The sequence below is a fragment of the Ranitomeya variabilis genome, chromosome 3 (assembly GCF_051348905.1).
Source record: "Ranitomeya variabilis isolate aRanVar5 chromosome 3, aRanVar5.hap1, whole genome shotgun sequence".
In the NCBI taxonomy this organism is placed as follows: Eukaryota; Metazoa; Chordata; class Amphibia; order Anura; family Dendrobatidae; genus Ranitomeya; species Ranitomeya variabilis.
In genome coordinates, this window is record NC_135234.1 from 668,921,363 (window position 1) to 668,944,309 (window position 22,947).

Consider the following 22,947-nt stretch of genomic DNA (forward strand, 5'->3'; position numbering starts at 1 on the left):
AACAGGTGAACTTAATACAGGTAATGAGTGCAGAGGAGGAGGGATTTTTAAAGAAAAACTAAGAGGTCTGTGATTGTCAGAATTCTTGTTGGTTGGTAGGTGACCAAATACCTATTTCATGCAATAAAATGCAATTTAATTATTTAAAAATAATACAATGTGATTTTCTGTTTTTTATTTTTAGATTCTGTGTCTCACAGCTGAAGTGTACCTACGTTAAAAAATTACAGACCTCTCCATTCTTTGTAGGTGGGAAAACTTGCAAAATTGGCAGCGTACCAAAAACTTACTTTCCTCACTTAATCCATAATGATCCAGCACATCTTCTTGATAATAAAAAAAACTTTTACTTTATTCAAATCCTCTTAAAAACATTTTTGGAGATCAAGACAGAATGGGATAGCTAGTTCCACATGATAATAAAACTTTACGCGTTTCGACCCATGTGTGGGTCTTAATCATTAAGATGTGCTGGATCACTATGAATTAACTTTGCATTCGGGCTTGAACACTATTCCATGAACCTTCATAGATAGCTGCACCTGCTGTGGACAATTCAAGGGTGAGCTTATTTCTTATATTTTATTTTCCTCACTGTATTCATAGAATACATATATGTATATATTATTACATAAATTTAACAATTTAAAGGGAACCTGTCACCCCCAAAATCGATGGTGAGGTAAGCTCACCGTCATCAGGGGCTTATCTACAGCATTCTGTAATGCTGTAGATAAGCCCCCGACGTTACCTGAAAGAGGAGAAAAATAGGTTATAATATACTTACCTGGGCGGTCCCGCTGCTGGTCCGCGGTCAAATGGGCGTCTCAGGTCCGCTCCGGCGCCTCCTATCTTCATTCCATGAGGTCCTCTTCTGGTCTCCGCGGCTTCGGCGCAGGCGTACTTTGTCTGCCCTGTTGAGGGCAGAGCAAAGTACTGCAGTGCACAGGCGCCAGGCCTCTCTGACCTTACCGGCACCTGCGCACTGCAGTACTTTGCTCTGCCCTCAACAGGGCAGACAAAGTATGCCTGCGCCGGAGTAGCGGCGCGAAGACCAGAAGAGGACGTCATGGAATGAAGATGGGAGGCCCCGGACTGGACCTGAGACGCCCATCGGTGCAGGACCGCCCCTGGGTGAGTATAATCTAACGTCTTTTTCTCCTCTTTCAGGTAACATCGGCGGCTGATCTACAGCATTACAGAATGCTATAGATAAGCCCCTGATGCCAGTGAGCTTACCTCACCATCGATTTTGGGGGTGACAGGTTCTCTTTAATATCTCTGCAATGGAGAGAAATTGTGGCCACAAGTATGCGGTCCTGTGCTGACTAGCTTCTCATCTACAGCTTTCAATAGAATATGACACAGGAAAAGTTGCTAGTCGGCAAGTGACTGACACTATGCAAATTATCTGCTGGCAGTCATGTCCAGAAGGTTGTAGCTGGTAATAGAGGGGATTCTGACAGTGAGCATATTGCACATTGTCAAGATTCTTCAATCTGCAGTCACATAGAGTGGCTGGAGAAATGTATGTTTAGCCTGGAAAACCCTTTTAACTCCCTGCACTATGAATGGGTCGATTACCCCTTTAACAGTCTAGAAATTGGATAGTCAAATAATACCGACTGAGGAATTGATTGTGCACTAGCTGTAACTAAAACAACTAAGCCGATGGGAGCTTGTTTGTTGTGCATTCTGCAGGAGACATATGTGATAATTACCTATTGATTACTGAGAATCTATCATGGCCTGCTCTTCCCTGGGTTACAATATGTACTTTCATCATTGCATCACTAAACTAAAACAACATCTACTGCAGCACATCTCTGTTAAGTGTCAACAGATTACAAGGTTTTACTGATAAAAAAAAAAGGTTATGCCAGGACAGGGTTGCAATATATAGCGCCATCTGTTGAGATAAGTCCCGTTTCACCAAGAACATCCAAGTACAATAGTGACTTACAGCTCAGCTTGGCTTGGAGAGATGGCATCAAGTCGGCATTGCTGAAGTTGGATCGGATTTGTACCAATGTGTCCATGTTCTCTAAAACAAGTTTCTGGAAGTGAAATAAGAGATTTACTCTGGAGACTTTCTTAATACATTTCTTACCAATCAGAGAAGTAAGGCTGCACACAATTCTAAGCACAAGACAACACAACAAGAGTGTCTTCATTTGCCAGGTAGAAATGGAATTGTTATATATTCATATGTTGCTCATTTGTTGCCGAAACGCCTTTGACTGCTCCATTTATCCGAATGTGATTTACAGATATATGGATTTTATTTTCTTTCACAGAAACTTTCACAATTAATCTGCAACATGTGAATGCCCATGGGTTGAGAAAAAAGCCTATGTTTACAGGTAGAAAGAAACAGTAAAAAAAAGCTAAAGAAAGAGAGAAAATAGCACTACATAGAGGGAGTCATTAATGGATGTCAAAGGAAAAATGGTGCTTTCCTAGGATGTAACAAATATAGGATTAATATGGAAAATACAGCTGATTTTTCCGGAGTCTTAGGTATTGGTAGTCAATATAGCCTGGGATATGTGGATCCAAAATATAAAGGTAAAACCGAAGGGAATGAAAAAACACAAAAAGGAAAAAGTAGAACAGCACAAATTAATGTACCGGTATTTTTTCTTAATGTGGAAAATAAATACGGTAGATTTACTACAAATGTATAGAAAAATGAAAATTTGCAGAATGATAAATATGAGGTAAAACAACAAAAATCATACTTCACACATTTTCATTAGTATGTACATTTGAAATAAACCTACTTGTTTTGGACATTAAGGATCAATGGATTTCTTTGTACTGTTTAATTTTTTCCTTGGACCAGTTTTGCCTTTATATTTTGAATGTATCTGTACACGGTTGGACTAGACTAATTTGAACCTTTTTAATTCCAGCATTTACACTGCTAGACCTCATAGGCCTTTTTATGGTTATGGTTCATTATTATGTCAAAGCCAGGAGCCATCAGATCTCAGAATTTACCGTTGTTATGCAGGTTCTTACACTCATTAGATGCACAGATTTTTTTTTTGAGAAGCCAACTACTACATAATTGAGAAATCACATATCGTATGGTTGTAGGCAATGCAAGAAACCAAAAAAACATAGCTCTGTACATTGAGTAGTGGTCGATGCAGTTTATTTTCCATTTACTTGTAGGAGCCAATATCAGCTGATCATGGAGGGGGGGGCAACAACTGGCACTTATCCTACAGATAGTCCCAGACAACTCCTTTAAAACCTTTGGATTTATTTTTTTGTTGAAGGCAATCTGTCACTTGGATTAACTTTCCTAAGCCATCTATATGGATAGGTAAGTCATAGGAATAAAATGATACCTTGATATGTGTGATCCTATGTCTTATTTCAGAAAAATGCATGTTTTTCTTAATATGTAATTGGGCTGTTCCAGGCTATGAGTTGGTTTATGATCTGCATGAAAATCTGCATGCATAGCTTATTTTAAATGAAAGAAGGTGTTACCAATGTGACACATATAATGACTGACAGTCTGTTCTCCTGATCTCCCTCCAGATCTGTGTGTGATTACAACCAACACAGTGCAGCAGAGTTAACAGTACAGCAGAATTAAACATTGTCTCATTACAAACATTTGCAGTAATACTTTATTTTATTTTTTATTTTTATTTTATTGCCCTCTTATAGTGCTGTCAGCTCTACTCCAGAGCTGTGCCCGATTATAACTAACACAATGCAGAAGAGTAGAACCTTGTCTCATTATAAACACATTTGCAGTTGTCCTTTCACAGTGCTGTCAGCTCTGTTGTACTGCCCCTCCACCTCATATTGGCTGCATGTGAGATTGAAGCTGAAGCACTATGAGAGGACAACTGCAACTGCAAATGTGATTGTAAATGAGACAAGCTTCACCTTTGGTGTACTGTTAGCATGTAAATAAATATGGTATCTGGAAAACATCTTGTCTCGCAAAAAACAAGCCATCATAAAGTTCCATTAGCGGAAGAATAAAAAAGTTATAGCTCTCAGAATAAATTTATGCAAAAATAATTATTTTTTCTATAAAATAGTTTTTATTGTGTAAATGGTCCAAAACATAAAAAAATTGCATAAATGTGGTATCTGTTGTGAATTCGACTTTTTGGCTCCCTCTTGTGGTTACTAGTGATATGACTCTGGGATTTTCTTCCCTCAGTTTGCACCCAGCTGGGTCGTTAGTTCAGGGGTGTTGCTATATAAACCTCCTGGATCCTTAGTCCAGTGCCTGGCATCGTTGTAATCAGACACATTCTGTTTGCTCCTATCTGCTGGTCCTGGTTCGTGCAAAATTAAGCTAAGTTCTGCTTCTTTGTTTTTTGGGTTATTTGCTTGCTCTCATTTTTGTCCAGCTTGTACTAAATGTGATTCCTGACCTTGCTGGAAGCTCTAGGGGGCTGGTGTTCTCCCCCCGGGCCGTTAGACGGTTCGGGGGTTCTTGAATTTCCAGTGTGGATATTTTTGATAGGGTTTTTGCTGACCATATAAGTTATCTTTCTTTATTCTGCTATTAGCTAGTGGGCCTCTCTTTGCTAAATACCTAGCTCATTCTTATGTTTGTCTTTTCCTCTTACCTCACCGTTATTATTTGTTGGGGGCTTGTATCCAACTTTTGGGGTCTATTCTCTGGAGGCAAGAAAGGTCTTTCTTTTTCCTTCTAGGGTTAGTTAGTTCTCCGGCTGGCGCGAGACGTCTAGAATCAACGTAGGCACGTTCCCCGGCTGCTGGTATTTGTGGTGCTAGGATTAGATATATGGTCAGCCCAGTTACCACTGCCCTATGAGCTGGTTATCTGTGTTTGCAGACTTAGCAATTATTCCTGAGACCCTCTGCCATTGGGGTCATAACAGTATGCCAGGCCAACATTGAATGTTTAATGCATTGCAGAAGTGGGATAATAAGAAAGGAAATTCTGAGTTTTTTTTTTTTCTTTCCTCTCTTCCTCCCCTTTACCTTTGAGTGGCTTGTGCTTGCTGCAGACATGAATGTCCAGACCTTGATTACAAGTGTAAACCAGCTGGCAGCTCGTGTGCAGGGCATACAAGATTTTGTTACCAGTAGTCCTATGTCTGAACCTAAAATACCTATTCCGGAATTATTTTCTGGAGACCGATTTAGGTTTAGGAATTTCATGAATAATTGTAAATTGTTTCTTTCTCTGAGACCCCGTTCATCTGGAGATTCAGCTCAGCAAGTTAAAATTGTTATTTCTTTTTTACGGGGCGACCCTCAGGATTGGGCTTTCTCCCTAGCGCCAGGAGATCCGGCATTGGCAAATATTGATGCATTTTTTCTGGCGCTCGGATTGCTTTACGAGGAACCCAATCTTGAAATTCAGGCAGAAAAAGCCTTGCTGGCTATTTCGCAGGGCCAGGATGAAGCTGAAGTGTATTGCCAAAAATTTCGGAAATGGTCCGTGCTTACTCAGTGGAATGAGTGTGCTCTGGCCGCAAATTTCAGAAATGGCCTTTCTGAGGCCATTAAGAATGTGATGGTGGGTTTCCCCATTCCTACAAATCTGAATGATTCTATGGCGCTGGCTATTCAAATTGACCGGCGTTTGCGGGAGCGCAAAACCGCTAATCCTCTGGAGGTGTTGTCTGAACAAACACCTGATTTAATGCAATGTGATAGAATTCAGACTAGAAATGAGCGGAAAAATCATAGACGTCAGAATGGGTTGTGTTTTTACTGTGGTGATTCTACACATGTTATATCAGCATGCTCTAGACGTCTAACAAGGGTTGTTAGTCCTGTCGCCATTGGTAATTTGCAACCTAAATTTATTTTGTCTGTGACTTTGATTTGCTCTTTGTCTTCTTACCCTGTTATGGCGTTTGTGGATTCAGGTGCTGCCCTGAGTCTTATGGATCTGTCATTTGCCAAGCGCTGTGGTTTTGTTCTTGAACCGTTGGTAAATCCTATTCCTCTTAGAGGTATTGATGCTACGCCATTGGCGGAAAATAAACCGCAGTTTTGGACGCAGGTGACCATGTGCATGACTCCTGAACATCGGGAGGTGATTCGTTTTCTTGTTCTGCATAAAATGCATGATTTGGTCGTTTTGGGTCTGCCATGGTTACAGACCCACAATCCAGTCTTGGATTGGAAGGCAATGTCTGTGTCAAGTTGGGGCTGTCAGGGAATTCATGCTGATTCCCCGCCGGTGTCTATTGCTTCCTCTACTCCTTCGGAAGTTCCTGAGTATTTGTCTGATTATCAGGATGTATTCAGCGAGTCCAGATCCAGTGCTCTGCCTCCTCATAGGGACTGTGACTGTGCCATAGATTTGATTCCAGGTAGTAAATTTCCCAAGGGAAGATTATTTAATCTGTCTGTACCTGAGCATGCCGCAATGCGTTCGTATATCAAGGAGTCTCTGGAGAAGGGGCATATCCGTCCTTCCTCTTCCCCTCTTGGTGCGGGATTCTTTTTTGTGGCCAAGAAGGACGGATCTTTGAGACCTTGTATTGACTATCGGCTTCTGAATAAAATCACTGTTAAATTTCAGTATCCTTTGCCTCTGTTGTCGGACTTGTTTGCCCGGATTAAAGGTGCCAAGTGGTTCACCAAGATAGATCTTCGTGGTGCGTACAACCTTGTGCGCATTAAGCAAGGAGATGAATGGAAGACTGCATTTAATACGCCCGAAGGTCATTTTGAGTACTTGGTGATGCCTTTTGGGCTCTCTAATGCTCCCTCAGTGTTTCAGTCCTTTATGCATGATATTTTCCGGAAGTATCTGGATAAATTTATGATTGTTTATCTGGATGATATTCTGGTTTTCTCTGAAGATTGGGACTCACATGTGGAGCAGGTCAGGATAATGTTTCAGGTTTTGCGTGAGAATGCTTTGTTTGTTAAAGGCTCAAAGTGTCTCTTTGGAGTACAGAAGGTTCCCTTTTTGGGGTTTATTTTTTCCCCTTCTGCTGTGGAGATGGACCCAGTCAAGGTCCGAGCTATTCATGAGTGGACTCAACCCACGTCAGTTAAGAGTCTTCAGAAGTTCTTGGGTTTTGCTAACTTCTACCGTCGTTTTATCGCTAATTTTTCTAGCGTTGTTAAACCTTTGACGGATATGACCAAGAAAGGTTCTGATGTTGCTAACTGGGCTCCTGCAGCCGTGGAGGCGTTCCAAGAGTTGAAGCGCCGGTTTACTTCGGCGCCTGTTTTGTGCCAGCCTGATGTCTCACTTCCCTTTCAGGTCAAAGTGGATGCTTCTGAGATTGGGGCAGGGGCCGTTTTGTCACAGAGAGGCCCTGGTTGCTCGGTAATGAGACCATGTGCTTTCTTCTCTAGGAAGTTTTCGCCTGCTGAGCGGAATTATGATGTTGGCAATCGGGAGTTACTGGCCATGAAGTGGGCATTTGAGGAGTGGCGTCATTGGCTCGAGGGTGCTAAGCATCGTGTGGTGGTCTTGACTGATCACAAAAATTTGATGTATCTCGAGTCTGCTAAACGCCTGAATCCTGGACAGGCCCACTGGTCATTGTTTTTCTCCCGTTTTGACTTTGTGGTCTCGTATTTACCAGGTTCAAAGAATGTGAAGGCTGATGCTCTTTCAAGGAGCTTTGTGCCTGACTCTCCTGGAGTCGCAGAACCTGTTGGTATTCTTATAGAGGGAGTTATTTTGTCAGCCATTTCTCCTGATTTGCGACGCGTGTTGCAGAGATTTCAGGCTGGTAAACCTGACTCTTATCCACCTGACAGACTGTTTGTTCCTGATAAGTGGACCAGCAGAGTCATTTCCGAGGTTCATTCCTCGGTGTTGGCAGGTCATCCGGGAATTTTTGGCACCAGAGATCTGGTGGCTAGGTCCTTTTGGTGGCCTTCCTTGTCACGGGATGTGCGGTCATTTGTGCAGTCCTGTGGGACTTGTGCTCGAGCTAAGCCTTGCTGTTCTCGTGCCAGCGGGTTGCTCTTGCCCTTGCCTGTCCCGAAGAGGCCTTGGACACACATTTCCATGGATTTCATTTCTGATCTCCCGGTGTCTCAGGGTATGTCTGTCATCTGGGTGGTATGTGATCGCTTCTCGAAAATGGTCCATTTGGTGCCTTTGCCTAAGCTGCCTTCCTCTTCCGATCTGGTTCCTGTGTTCCTTCAGAATGTGGTTCGTTTACACGGCATTCCTGAGAATATTGTGTCTGACAGAGGATCCCAGTTTGTTTCCAGGTTCTGGCGATCCTTTTGTGCTAGGATGGGCATTGATTTGTCGTTCTCGTCTGCCTTTCATCCTCAGACTAATGGACAAACGGAGCGAACTAATCAGACTCTGGAGGCTTATTTGAGGTGTTTTGTTTCGGCAGATCAGGATGATTGGGTGACCTTCTTGCCGTTGGCTGAGTTTGCCCTTAATAATCGGGCTAGTTCCGCTACTTTGGTTTCGCCATTTTTCTGAAACTCTGGTTTCCATCCTCGTTTTTCCTCGGGACATGTGGAGCCTTCTGACTGTCCTGGGGTAGATTCTGTGGTGGATAGGTTGCAGCAGATCTGGAATCATGTGGTGGACAACTTAAAATTGTCACAGGAGAAGGCTCAGCGTTTTGCCAACCGCCGCCGCGGTGTGGGTCCCCGACTTCGTGTTGGGGATTTGGTGTGGCTGTCTTCTCGATTTGTTCCTATGAAGGTCTCCTCTCCTAAATTTAAGCCTCGCTTCATCGGTCCTTACAAGATATTGGAAATCCTTAATCCAGTGTCCTTTCGCTTGGATCTTCCGGTTTCGTTTGCCATTCACAACGTGTTCCATAGGTCTTTATTGCAACGCTACGTTGTGCCTGTGGTTCCTTCTGCTGAGCCTCCTGCTCCGGTGTTGGTTGAGGGCGAGTTGGAGTACGTGGTTGAGAAGATCTTGGATTCTCGTCTCTCCAGACGGAGGCTTCAGTATTTGGTCAAGTGGAAGGGCTATGGTCAGGAGGATAATTCCTGGGTGGTTGCCTCTGATGTGCATGCGGCCGATTTAGTTCGTGCCTTTCATGCTGCTCATCCTGATCGCCCTGGTGGTCTTGGTGAGGGTTCGGTGACCCCTCCTTAAGGGGGGGGTACTGTTGTGAATTCGACTTTTTGGCTCCCTCTTGTGGTTACTAGTGATATGACTCTGGGATTTTCTTCCCTCAGTTTGCACCCAGCTGGGTCGTTAGTTCAGGGGTGTTGCTATATAAACCTCCTGGATCCTTAGTCCAGTGCCTGGCATCGTTGTAATCAGACACATTCTGTTTGCTCCTATCTGCTGGTCCTGGTTCGTGCAAAATTAAGCTAAGTCCTGCTTCTTTGTTTTTTGGGTTATTTGCTTGCTCTCATTTTTGTCCAGCTTGTACTAAATGTGATTCCTGACCTTGCTGGAAGCTCTAGGGGGCTGGTGTTCTCCCCCCGGGCCGTTAGACGGTTCGGGGGTTCTTGAATTTCCAGCGTGGATATTTTTGATAGGGTTTTTGCTGACCATATAAGTTATCTTACTATATTCTGCTATTAGCTAGTGGGCCTCTCTTTGCTAAATACCTAGCTCATTCTTATGTTTGTCTTTTCCTCTTACCTCACCGTTATTATTTGTTGGGGGCTTGTATCCAACTTTTGGGGTCTATTCTCTGGAGGCAAGAAAGGTCTTTCTTTTCCCTTCTAGGGTTAGTTAGTTCTCCGGCTGGCGCGAGACGTCTAGAATCAACGTAGGCACGTTCCCTGGCTGCTGGTATTTGTGGTGCTAGGATTAGATATATGGTCAGCCCAGTTACCACTGCCCTATGAGCTGGTTATCTGTGTTTGCAGACTGAGCAATTATTCCTGAGACCCTCTGCCATTGGGGTCATAACAGGTATCGCTGTAATCGTACTGCCCAGAAGAATAAAGCTGCCTGATCAATTTTACTATATGCGGAACAGCTTAAAAAAATTTCATTTAACAATTCCTGAATTGCTGGTTTTTGTTCAAATGCCTCTCAAAAATCGTTGGCTGAAATATGGAAAACTTATAGCTCTCAATATATGGCGATGCCTAGCTTTTGCCAAAACAAAGCATTTTTTAGTGTGTGACAGCAGCCAAACAGAAAAAAATAATATTAATCTGATATTGCTATAATCGCACCGACCCAAAGAATACAATCATCTAATCACTTATACAGCAGGAGAAACAGTGTAAAAAATAAAACCAATTCTTCACCTGTTACTAGTTTGTTCATTCTCCCTCCCAAATATCACAGTAAGGCTTTACTCACATTTAACCTGCATTCTACGCAAAGCGCTTACACCGTGATTTTAATGTAAATCTCTGAAATACATAATTCAGACAGAAACCCCAGCGGAAGATTCCCTATTATGAGGCAGAAGGAGGCGCTGTAGATGCTGTCTGGCCTAAGATCTGGTGGTGTGCATCTTTTTAAGCGTGCATAAAAGTGCGGTTTGCCACAGTTCTGTGCACTTCTAAAAAAAGGACAAGACTGAACATAAGCCAGACGGAGTCCAGAGTAACTCTGATGCCTCACTATAATGAGTGGCTACCTTGGTGGTTTCATTAGAATCACATCACTCGGAGATTTAGATGGAAACCCCAATATAAGTGGTCAGCGTAGAGTGTCAGATAAATGTGATCCAGAATGTTCCCAATAAAGGCTTCAATTCAGTCCACAAAAAAAGCAAGTCCGCTCTCAGGTCCGTCATCTGTTTAGTTACATATAGGGGGCTTCCAAGATACTTGTAGTACAAAGACTTTGGAAAAGAGAAATGGCTCCTCACCACCACAAAACAAATTCTGTGCTCTAAAGTCCAAATGCCCCCCTCCCTTCTGAGCATCACAGTGTGCCTAAACAGCAGTTAACATCCACATGTTTGGCATTTTGTAGCCAAGAAAGACCGGCTGATTAACAGGTGCATGAGCTGGGCATAATGTATGGGCACTACAACGCAATGGTCACTACAATGGCAGTTTGCAATTTTCACTCGTCAACATCCACTGCTGCTTGTTTCTGGAAAAAAATCGATGGAGATAAAATTGTCACTACACCTGTAGATAAATTCCAAAAGGGGGTATAATTTGCAAAATGTGGTCACTTGAGAGGGGATTCTGCTATGCTAGCACTTAGGGCCTCTGTATACGGAATCCGCAAACTATTCTAGGAAAGTCTTCTTCGATCACAAGTGGGGTATCGGCATACTCACGAGACATTGCACAACATATTTTGGGGTCCATTTTCTCTTATATTTGTGAAAATGATGAAATTTCAGGCTAAAGCATTTTTGTGGGAAAAAAATATATTCTAGCTTCCGAAATGGTGTAATTTGTGGGGGATTTCCACTGTTTAGGCACATCATGGGCTCTGCACACTCGACATGGCGTCCCTTAATTATTCCAGCAATTTTTTTTATTCAAAAAGTCAAATGGCGCTCCTTCCAAGCCTTGCTGTGCGCACAAACAGTAATTTTACTCCACATATTGGGTATTGGCGTACTCAAGAGAAATTGCACAACAAATTGTATGGTGCAATTTCTCCTGTTACCCTTGTGAAAATGCAAAATCTGGAGCTAAAAAAACATTTTTTGTTGGGAAAAATGTGATTTCTTTATTTTCATGGCTCAACTTTATAAACTTCTGTGAATCACCTAGGGATTCAAGGTTTTCACAACACATCTAGATAAGTTCCCTGAGGGGGTCAAGTTTCCAAAATGGTGTCAGGTGTGGGAAGTTTTGACTGTTTAGGTACATCAGGGGCTCTCCAAATGCGGCATGGCGTCCGCTAATTATTTCCGCAAATTTTACATTTAGAAAGTCAAATGGCACTACTTCCATTCTGAGCCCTGCCATGTGCCTAAACAGTGGCTTTCCCCCCACATTTGGGGTATCAGTGTGCTCAGGAGAAATCGCACAACAAATTTAATTTTGGGGTCCATTTTCTCCTGCTACCCTTGTGAAAATAAGAAAAAAAAGGGGCCTAAAGTAAAGTTTTGTGAAAAAAGTTAAATGTTAATTTTTTTTTTCACATATCATTGCCATATTTTTGGACTATAAGACGCACTTTTTTTCCTCCAAAAATGTGGAGGAAATGGGTGGTGCATCTTAAAGTCCAGATGTACTGGCTCTGGCTGTGGTAGGGAGGTGGAGGAGCGGCATCGGCGGAGTAGCGGGTCACAGAGACAGTAGCTGGCTGCTGAGTCTAACTCCTGTGCCCGCTGGCAAAGAGAAATGAATGTTCACTGCATTCCACACCCATGGAGGGCAATAAATATTAATTTATATTTAGCATCCTGGTATGATTAGCCCCCATCCCCGTCCTGGTATGCATGGCCCCATCCGTATCCTGGTATGATTGGCCCCCACCCCCATCCTGGTATGCATGGCCCCATCAGAAAATATTACAAAAACCATTAAACTTACCTTGCCGGCCCTCCTTCGCAGCATCCTGCTTCATTGCCAGCAGCTGCTTTATGCTTGTAAGCAGTGCATGGCAGGGACGTCATGCGCTGCTTGCAAGCCGAAGAGCAGCTGCTAGAATACTCACTGCTCTGCACACCAGGACTGTGTGCACAGAGAACAATGAGTATTCATTGCTCTTCAGTAGCACACACAGTGTCAGCCGGAGCCTTCCTGCAGCTGCTGGCGGTCAGGTGTCCCCGCTGCTAAAGAGAAATGAATATTCACCTCGCTCCATGCCCATGGCAGTGGAGCGAAGTGAATATTCATTTCTCTTAAGCAGTGGCTCACATGACCACCGGCAGCTGCAGGAAGGCTACAGCTGACACTGTGCATGCTACCAAAAAGCAATGAATACTCACTGCTCTCTGCGCACAGAGTCCCGGCATGCAGGGCAGTCAGTATTCCAATAGCTGCACTTCAGCTTGCAAGCAGCGCATGACGTCCATGCTATGTACTGCTTACAAGCATAAAGCAGCTGCTGACAACGGAGCAGGACGCTGTGAGGGAGCGTCAGGAAGGTAAGTGTAATGTTTTTTTTAATGTTTTCTGATGGGGCCATGCATACCAGGATGGGGGTGAGAGAAAATCATACCAGGATAAGGATGGGGACATGCATATCAGGAACGAAATGGGGGCCAATCATACTAGGTTAAGGATGAGGCCCTGCATACTAGGATAGGGATGGAGCCATGCATACTAGGACAAGATGGGGCCATGCATACCAGGATAGGGATGATGAGGCATGTATACCAGGATGGGGATGAGGGGGGACCATTCCTACCAGGATAGGGATGAGGGGGACCTGCCCACCAGGCTAGAGATAAGGGGGCATACATACAGGGCTAGGAATGAGGGAGCCATGCATTCTAGGATAGGGATAAGGGGGCATGCATACCAGGCTAGGGATGAGGTGGCCATGCATACAAGGATAGGGATGGGGAGCCATGCATACCACGATAGGGATGAGGAACCATGCATACCAGGATAGGCATAAGGGGGCCATGCATACCATGTTAGGGATAAGGGAGCCATGCATACCAGGCTAGGGATGAGCTTGCCATGCATACGAGGATAGGAATGAGGGGGCCATGTGTATAAGGATGGGGATGAGGAGACCATATATAAAAGGATAGGGGATATTAAGTACAGAATTGACCACATTTTTTACTTCAATTTTTTTTTCTTTATTTCCTCCTCTAAAACCTAGGTGCAGCTTATGGTCCGCTGCACATTAAAGTCCAAAAAATACGGTAGTTTTGTACGTGGGGATCCTGGCATTCGGTGATCCCAGCAATATGTCCACCACCTTCTAGCACTGACATTTTTATTGTCACAGGGTTTTTTCAGCAAAATCTTCTAATCTTTACACAAAATCTTGTACCTAAAAAGGGTTGTTTTGTTCAATCAATACGCATACTAATACCGGGTAACCTAGCAAAATTGTCTTTAATGCTTTGAATAGCTACTGGCTAGGCTTTACAAGCCGACGCTGTTCTTTAAGTAATACTTCTAAACAAACTGGAGGAACATTTACCTGCAGAGCTGAAATTTTATGTTCAGCAAAGTGTGTAACAAGCTCAATTCACCAATGTGTTTGTACTTTTATGTGGTTGAATTGAAGCTTCACACTGATTAAAACTGAGTGGGAAGTCTTTCATGAAGCTGCAATTACTTCTGCATATTTATCCAAACCTACACATTCTAAACATCCAGTTGTCTCCAACTCTGTATTATGAAGATGAAACTTCACTCTGTAGATTATCAGGTAACTGCTTACTGCCTGGTAAGAAATGGCATTTTGTAGAAAACAATATATAAACAACAGATCTGCACATCACAGAAATACATGGCAAGATACAATCATCACTACTAGGAATTGATGCACCCAGCTGTATGCGAAATAAGGTCAATAAAATCCACATTTCTTTTTTAAATTATTTAAAAAAGTACTAGCCAAGTGGTCATAAAGGAAAAAAAATCATCTTTCAGCAATTCTTTCTTGCCTTAATTAAATCTCTTATTGTCTACACATCACTCGATGTAGACATATGTGTCTCCATAGTTACAGACTACAAATAAATCCTATGCAGTCTGCCACTTTGGTCATTATCAACTTGTCCCCTACTTCTTACTCAACTACTAAATGTGTGTCAGCAAGCAGGAGGCAGGAGAAAAGAAGTATAATTACAGACTGAGCACTTGACCGATTGTCCTTAATGTAACCTAATGAAGGAAGATATGTACCTCGGCATCTGGACATGTGATGCAATGACAAACTACTGGAAATCTGTCATACAAGCCATAAAGTCTATGTGTAGGTAGGATCTACAATGGGCTCGACAATCTAGAGCGGTGCTTGAAAGTTTGTGAACTCTCTAGAATTTTATATATAAAAAAACTTCCTTCTCTCCCCCAATGGAGGTGGTCTTTATTTTTTTGTAATTTCTCATTCTCGGGCCCTCTATCAGAGGCCTGGGAGTTTGAGGGTTCTGCACAGCATCTTAATTGATCCTAGCATTGTGCTTTCCTGGACAGAGAGTTCAGATGCTGCTCCTGGGATCTGTTGTAGCCATTTTTCCAACTCAGGGGTCACTGCTCCAAGTGCTCCTATCACCACTGGAATCACTGTTGCCTTCACCTTACCCATCTTCTCCAGTTCTCCTTTGAGGCCATGGTATTTCTCCAGCTTCTCATATTCCTTTTTTCTGATGTTGCTGTTACTTGGCACTGCCACATCTATTATAATTGCTGTCTTCTGATCCTTTTCTACTATCACAATGACTGGTTAGTTAGCCAACACCTGCTTATCAGTCTGGATCTTGAAGTCCCACAAGATTTTAGCCCTTCCTTTCTCCACCTCTTTCTCTGGGGTCTCCCACCTGGACTTAGGTGGACTTAGCCTATGTGCCGTGTAGATGTTCCTGTATACAATTCCCGCTACTTGGTTGTGGCATTCGGTATACACTGTTCCTGCTTGCATTTTGAAACCTGCCACTATGTGTTGGACTGTTTCTGAGGTTTCTTTGCATAGTCTGCACCTTGGGTCTTGTCTTGTGTGGTATATTCCTGCTTCTATGGATCTGGTACTTAGTGCTTGCTCTTGTGCTGCTATGATTAGTGCCTCTGTACTGTTTCGGAGTCCAGCTTTCTCCAGCCATTGGTAGGATTTCTCCATGTCAGCCACATCCATTATCTGTTAATGGTACATCCCATGCAGCGGCTTGTCTTGCCACGGTGTTTCGTGTTCCTGTTCTTCCTTCCAGATCTGTTGTTGTTGCTAACTTAGGCTTTCTCTCAGCATCTCATCTTTTGGTGCCATTTTTCTGATGTATTCCTGGATACTCCTTCTTTCATCTGTGATGGTAGCTTGATTGCTTATCAAGCCTCGACCACCCTCCTTTCTGTTGGTATACAATCTTTTGGTGCTCGAATTAGGGTGAAGACCTCCATGCATTGTGAGAAGCTTTCGTGTTTTCACATCTGCAGCTTCCATCTCTTCTTTTGGCCAGCGCACTATGCCTGCACGGTATCTGATAACAGGCAGAGCATATGTATTGATGGCGCAGATATTATTCTTCCCATTAAGCTGGCTCTTCAGGACCTGTCTTACCCTTTGATGGTATTTGGATGTTGCTTTTCTTGCCTCCTCATCATAATTACTGTATCCCTGTGGGATGCCGAGGTACTTGTAGCATGTCTGTACATCTGCTATGTGTCCTGCTGGTAATTCCACTCCAGATACCTTGCCTATCTTTATTACTAACTGGCAGCACTTCTCCAGTCTGAAGGACATCCCGATGTCTTCGCTGTAGATCCTTGTCAGGTGGATCAGTGAATTGATGTCTTGTTTGTTTTTCGCATACAGCTTGATGTCATTCATGTAGAGGAGGTTGCTGATGGTGCTTCCACTCTTGAACTTGTATCCATAGCCAGACTCTGTAATTATCCGACTGAGGAGGTTCAAGCCTATGCAGAACAGCAATGGGGACAGTGCATCACCTTGGTATATGCCGCAGTTGATGGTCACTTGTGCTAGTTGTCTTGAGTTGACTTCCAATGTTGTTCTCTATAGCCCCATTAAGCTTCTGAGGAAGGTTCTTAATTACCTGTTTACATTGTAGAGAGCCAAATATTCACAGATCCAGGTGTGTGGCATTGAATCATAGGCTTTCCTGTAGTCAATCCAGGCTGTGCTGAGATTGGGCTGTCTAGATCTTGTGTCTTGAGCGTCTGCTCTATCTACTAGGAGCTGCTGATTAGAGCCTCTGGGGTTGGTCCCAATGCCTTTCTGAGCTGGATTCATGTATTGGTTCATATGTTTCTGTAGCTTGGTGGCTATGATGCCTGACAGGCATTTCCATGTGGTTGTAATGCAGGTTATTGGGCATAGTTGGATGGACCTGTTCCTTTGTGAGGATCCTTCATGATCAGCACTGTTCTTCCTTGTGTTACCCAAGCTGGGTGGTGGCCTGCTTTTAGCAGTTGTTTCATCTGCTTTGCCATGCGTTCATGTACATCTGTTACTTTCTTTAGCCAGTAGATGTGGATCATATCTGGGACCAGATGCTGTCCAGCTCTTCATGTTTTTGACTCGCTGTTGGATGTCTGCTTCTGTAATGGTGACTGGTTCTTGCTCTAGGTGGTTGCTGTGTTTCATTCTCAGATCTTGCAGCCACATTGCACTGGTGTTGTGTGTTTTTTCCTTCTGCTATATGTTTCTCCAGTATTGTTCAGTCTCTGTTATTGGTGGAGTTGCTGCCTTTGTGTTGTGACTGTAGTTTGGAGTACACCTTGGATGGTTCTTTGGTGAACAGGGAATTTATCTTCTTGGCCTCAGCTTCTCTAGTGTATCTCCCTAGTCTTGCAGCGAGTGCTGTGAGCCTTTTTTTAGCAGTCTCTAGGGCTTCAGTGGGGAGTCAGGCCTTTGTACTTGTCCAGCTTGGTCTTATTCTTGATCTTTACACCCTTCTCTATTTCTGTTAGTTGGCTGACTTCCTTTTGTGTCACCTTTATTTTTTTCTCCAGTCTTCTTTCCAAGGGGGGCACGTACTTCTGTTGTTCTTGCTGGTTGTATCATCAAGCATTTCCATGGTTGCTGAGGCAGTAGCATAGATCAGTTTGCATTATGGTATTGGTAGGCATTGATGTAAGTGCTCTATTGGCATCTTTTGGCATACTGTCTGGTGGTGTTTCTTTGCTGAGCCTTGGCAGTCAATCTCAGGCATTGAAGGTATTTACAAGAATTAAAATGGTGGCGCAAATTGTCACCGTTATTCCCCGTGCCTGCTGCACTACCAACCGGCCGGGGCAGCCACCCACCTATTCTAGATCCTGCTTGCCGAAAAACTTCTGGCGGAACTAATTTTGAAAACTGACATCCAGCAACGGAGGCAATAAGGTACTTTTTTAAATAACGTCCATTTCGCTTATTGAAGCGTATACATCGTGCCTCCATTAGGACCTATTTGAATGTGAGACCTATTTCAGGGATATGTGGTATTTTTAGTTATTTTAGAAAAAGGTTCTTTTAATTTCTTTACAACACCATTTAAGACTTTACCAGCAGTCCCGTTATCTGTGCCAGCGCATACCCATACACATCTTTGTGTATATATAATCATTGAAGGTATTTAGTTTATCTAAGAATTTCTGTTTCATATCAGCTGCAGTGCCCTCTAGTTGCAGGATTGGATCAGGATTTTCAGGGGGTTGCACATGTTCTTCCAGGTCTTCATGTGGGGTGGATCTGCAGTGCAGTTGATCCATCTCAAGTTGTGACAATAGCTTTCTCTTTATGACATTGAAACGTTGGGTAACTAGCTGTTTCTCAGTCAGTGGACATGCAGGTCTTGTATCCATCCAGAGTTTCTGTATACGCTTCATATATCCTCTCTCATTTGGTATGCTGTTATAGTAGCATTTCATCAGATCCAGGTTCTCTTGCCTTGTCCATATATAGTTTGTTCCAGTAGCCCATTTATCATCAGAATGTCCTGGTTCCGCGACATCTGATGCGGATCTTGTTAATCTGGACAACATCTGAGCCAGCATGACTCCCTTTGTCTGTGACACTCTCCTGTTTATTGAGGTAGGCACTATAATGTTAGTAGTTTTGCCCAAGGACCACTGCTGGTATATTACTAATCATTTTTACAAAAAATCTCCATTTCGATCTCATCAGTTCACAAAACCTTACTCCAATACTTTTTGGCTTGCCCAGTTGACCTTTAGCAAGCTGGAAATGGATTACAATGTTCTTTTTGGATACAATCTTGCATGCACACTAGTGTTGTCCTATGCTATTCTGATCATGAATATTAACATTAACTAATGTGAAAGATGCCTTTAGTTGCTTGAAGGTTACCTTGGGCTGTTTTGTGACCTTGGAGTCCAATATATGCCTTGCTCTTGGAGGAACCTTTGTTAGTTGGACACTACTTGGAAGGGTAATAATGGTTTTGGATTCCTAAAGTCCAAACTCTCTAGAGATCTTTTTGTAACCTTTTCCAGTCTTAAAAGCATTAATAACTAACTAACTGAGGTCCCCAGGAATATCTTTAGTTCCTCACACAACTTATTTCAACAAAAAATGAAAAAGTTACGGGTGTCAGAAAATGGTGACACAAGCAAAAAAATGTATATAATTTCGGAATTTGTTTTCATTACTTAAAAAAAAAAAAACTTATACAAATTTGGTATTCGTGTTGTAATCGTACTGAACTGGAGGATCATGTATGTTCACAAGTTATTTTTAACAAACATTGAAAACCGTATAAACAAAACAACAAATGCAAAATTGTGAGGGCTTTACTTTTATTTCACCAAACTTGGATTTATTTTCTCTCTCTCCAGTATATTGAATAATAAAAAGAATGGTCACAATTAAAACTACAACTCGTCCTACAAAAAATAAGCCTTCCTACGCTGAGTAGAAAGAAAAATGAAAACATTATGGTCATACTTAACAGAGTTCAAAGGGGAAGGGCTTTGTAGAGTGGTATTGTATATGTTTCCTTGTTATTTATAACAATAATGTATAATGTTTTAACTTGATTTTGGATTGTCCATGCTGTATTAATAATAACATAAAAAATTGTAAAATTAAAAATTAAAACTTACTATTTAAAAAGCAGACCCTAGGATAAAAACAAAATGAGCAAATACCCAGTAATTAAATAAATTATTAGCAATAGTACAAGGGCTTACAAAAGTATTTACCCCGTTCAACCACTTGGCTTTTTAAATTATAATTTTTATACATTACAACCTGTGTTTAAATATTTTTAGAATCTGTTTTGTGTGTGATGCATCAGCACTAAATAGTCTAAGTTGCTGAAGTGAAGTGAGAAAAATATGGGCATAAATTAAATTTATGGGATCAAGTAACTAAAAATTGGTATGTGCATATGTATTCACCCCATTTGATATGAAACCCCTAAAAATTTCAGGTGCAAGCAATTACCATCATAAGTCACATGCTTAGCAAAAGGAAGTCCACCTGCATGCAATCTAAGAAGACAAAACAGATCTATAAACATGTCAGGGACAATGTTGTTGAGAAATACAAGTCTGAGTTGGGTTATAAAAAAATATCCCAATCTCTGATGATCCCCTGGAGCACCATGTAATCCATTATCAAGTAGAAAGGACATGGTTCCAAAACAAACCTGCCAAGAGAGGGCTGTCCACCAAAACTCTTAGCCTGGGCAAGGAGGACACTAATCAAAGAGGCAGCGCAGAGACAAAAGGTAGCCCTGAAGGAGCTGCATAGTTCCCAGAGACTGGAATATCTGTCCATACGACCACAATAAGCTGTACACTCTATAAAAGTGGCATTGATGGAAGAGTGGGAAGAAAAAAGTCTTTAATTACACACAAAAATTGTAAGGCTTGTTTTGAATTTGCCAAAAGACATGTGGTAGACTCCCCAAATGTATGGAGGAAGATGCTGTGGTCAGATAAGACCAAAATTGAACATTTTGGCCACTAAAGGAAATGCTATGTCTGGTGCCAAACCAAAACATCTCATCATTCCAAGAACACCATCCCCACAGTGAAACTGTGGTGGCAGCATCATGCTGTGTCGATATTTTCTGGAAGCTGGGACAGAGAAAATGGTCCAAGTTGAGGGGAATATGGATGGTGCATAATGCAGGGATATTTTTGTGCAAACCCTGTTTCAGTCTGTCAGTGATTTGACACTGGGATATAGGTTCACCTTTCAATGGGACAATGAGCCAAAGCATACTGCTAACGCAACACTCAATTGGTTTAAAGGAAGCCTGTCTATTGAGTCATGGAGGTATGTTTTCTCCCCCTGACTCAACCGCCTCGCAGCTGTCCATCATCCCCCTCTGGCCTCAGGGCGCCGCCTCCTCTCTTTCTCATGACGTCACCGGCACCTGCGCTATGCAATGAGTTCTCGGGCATGCGCCATGCGCGCTGCCTGGGAACTTGCATCAGGTGATGTAAGGATCACCTGATGATGTATTCACACTGCGGGGCTGGGAATTTGGTGCCTACGCAGTAGAGCGGGTTACTGTGCTCCTCGATAGAAGTGCCTAAGCCTCGCGAGACTTCACAAATATCGCAAGACATTGGCACTATATTCAATAGAGCACAGTGACTCACGCCACTGCCCAGGCACCAGATTCCCAGCCCTGCAGTGTGAATACATCATAACACACTGCGGGATGGGATTGCGGGCCTCCGCTACATGCAGACACAATATCCTTACTTCACCTGATGTAAGTTCCCCGGCAGCGCGCATGTTTCATGCCCGAGAATTGATTGCAGATCGCAGGCGCCAGTGACATCACGAGGAAGAGAGGAGGCGGCGCCCGGAGACCAGAGGGGGATGATGGATGACTGCGAGGCGATTGTGTCAGGGGGAGAAAACATACCTCCCTGACTCAATAGAGGTATGGCGTGAAATTTCTAAAACTCATTATTTCAGCGTTCCTAGGGATAATAAACATAAGAGCCACCTTCACAGAATGTAGCCTTAGTTCTGCTGTAGGCGGCTCTTTTTCTTTAATAGCCCCTGGGGGGGTGACAGGTTCCCTTTAAGGCAAAATGTGTAAATGTTTCAGAGGGGCCAAGTGAAAGCCTAGACCTTAATCTAATTGAGAATCTGTGGTCAGACTTGCAGATTGCTGTTCACCAGAGGAAACCTTCTAACTTGAAGGAGACCTCAAGAAAAGGGCAAAAATCCCAGTAGCAAGACATGGAAAGCTCTTAGAGACTCATCCAAATGCACTTGTAACTGTAATTGCTGCAAAAGAAGTCTACAAAGTACTGACTTTAGGGGGGTTGAATCGTTATGCACACCGAAGATTTCAGTTATTTTGTCCTATCTGTTGTCTGCTTCACAATAAGAAAAGAAAACCAAATATACAAAATTGCAGGCATGTTCCTTACATGAACTTCTGTAATACCCTAAAAAATTGAAATTCCAGGTTGTGATTTAGTAGCAAAACACAAAAAATGCCAATGGCGGGGAATCATTTTAACCTCTTACCAATATCGGGAGTAACAGTACGCCAATGTCGGTATCCCTCCTTTTGATGTGGGCTCCGGCGGTGAGCCCACATCTTTCTGGGGACATGTCAGCTGTTTTGAACAGCTAACATGTGCCCGCAATAGCCGTGGGTGGAATCGTGATCCACCCGCGGCTATTAATCAGTTAAAAAGCGCTGTCAAACTCTGACAGCGGCATTTACATCGCGCTTCTGGCCATCGGGCCAGAAATATGTACACCGGTGACCCGCATCACATGATCGTGGGTAACCAGTGTGTTGGCATGACTACCTGAGGTCCCTTGGAGACCTCTATGGTTGTCAGTGCCGGCTTGCTGTGAGCGCCACCCAGTCAGTATATGTGCTATATGGAGGCGATCTGAACAACGCCTCTATGTAGCACAGCCGATCGGGTTGTGGCAGCTTCTAGTCTCCTATGGAGACTATTGAAGCATGCCAAAAGTAAAAAAAAATGTTTTTAAAAATATTAAAAATATATAAAAGTTCAAATCACCCACTTTCGCCCCATTCAAAATAAAGCAATACAAATAAAATCAAACATAAACATATTTGGTATCACCGCGTTCAGAATCGCCTGATCTATCAAGATAAACAAGAGTAACCTGATCGCTAAACGGCATAGCGAGAAAAAAGTCAAAGCCCAAAATTAAGGTTTTTTTGGTTGCCGCAACATTGCATTATAATGCAATAACGGGCGATCAAAAAATTGTATCTGCACCAAAATGGTATCTTTAAAAACAACAGCTCGGCACGCAAAAAATTAGCCCTAACCCAACCCCAGATCACGGAAAATGGAGACGCTAAGGGTATCGGAAAATGGCACATTTTTTTTTCTTTTAACAAAGTTTGGAATTATTTTTTACCACTTAGATAAAAAAGAACCTAGATATATTTGGTGTCTATGAACTCGTAATAACCTGGAGAATCATAATGGCAGGTCAGTTTTAGCATTTAGTGAACCTAGTAAGAAAGCCAA

The 22,947-nt window shown here is 42.7% G+C and overlaps 1 protein-coding gene across 1 annotated transcript in view; it reads right to left on the reverse strand.

Annotated features, from left to right (window-relative positions):
• NCKAP1L (NCK associated protein 1 like) overlaps positions 1-22,947 on the reverse strand; it is a 325,756-nt gene that overhangs the window by 115,735 nt on the left and 187,074 nt on the right. Inside the window, exon 24 of the mRNA XM_077297911.1 lies at positions 1,964-2,057. Coding sequence (XP_077154026.1) covers positions 1,964-2,057 — 94 coding nt within the window. The remainder of the gene's footprint in view (positions 1-1,963; positions 2,058-22,947) is intronic.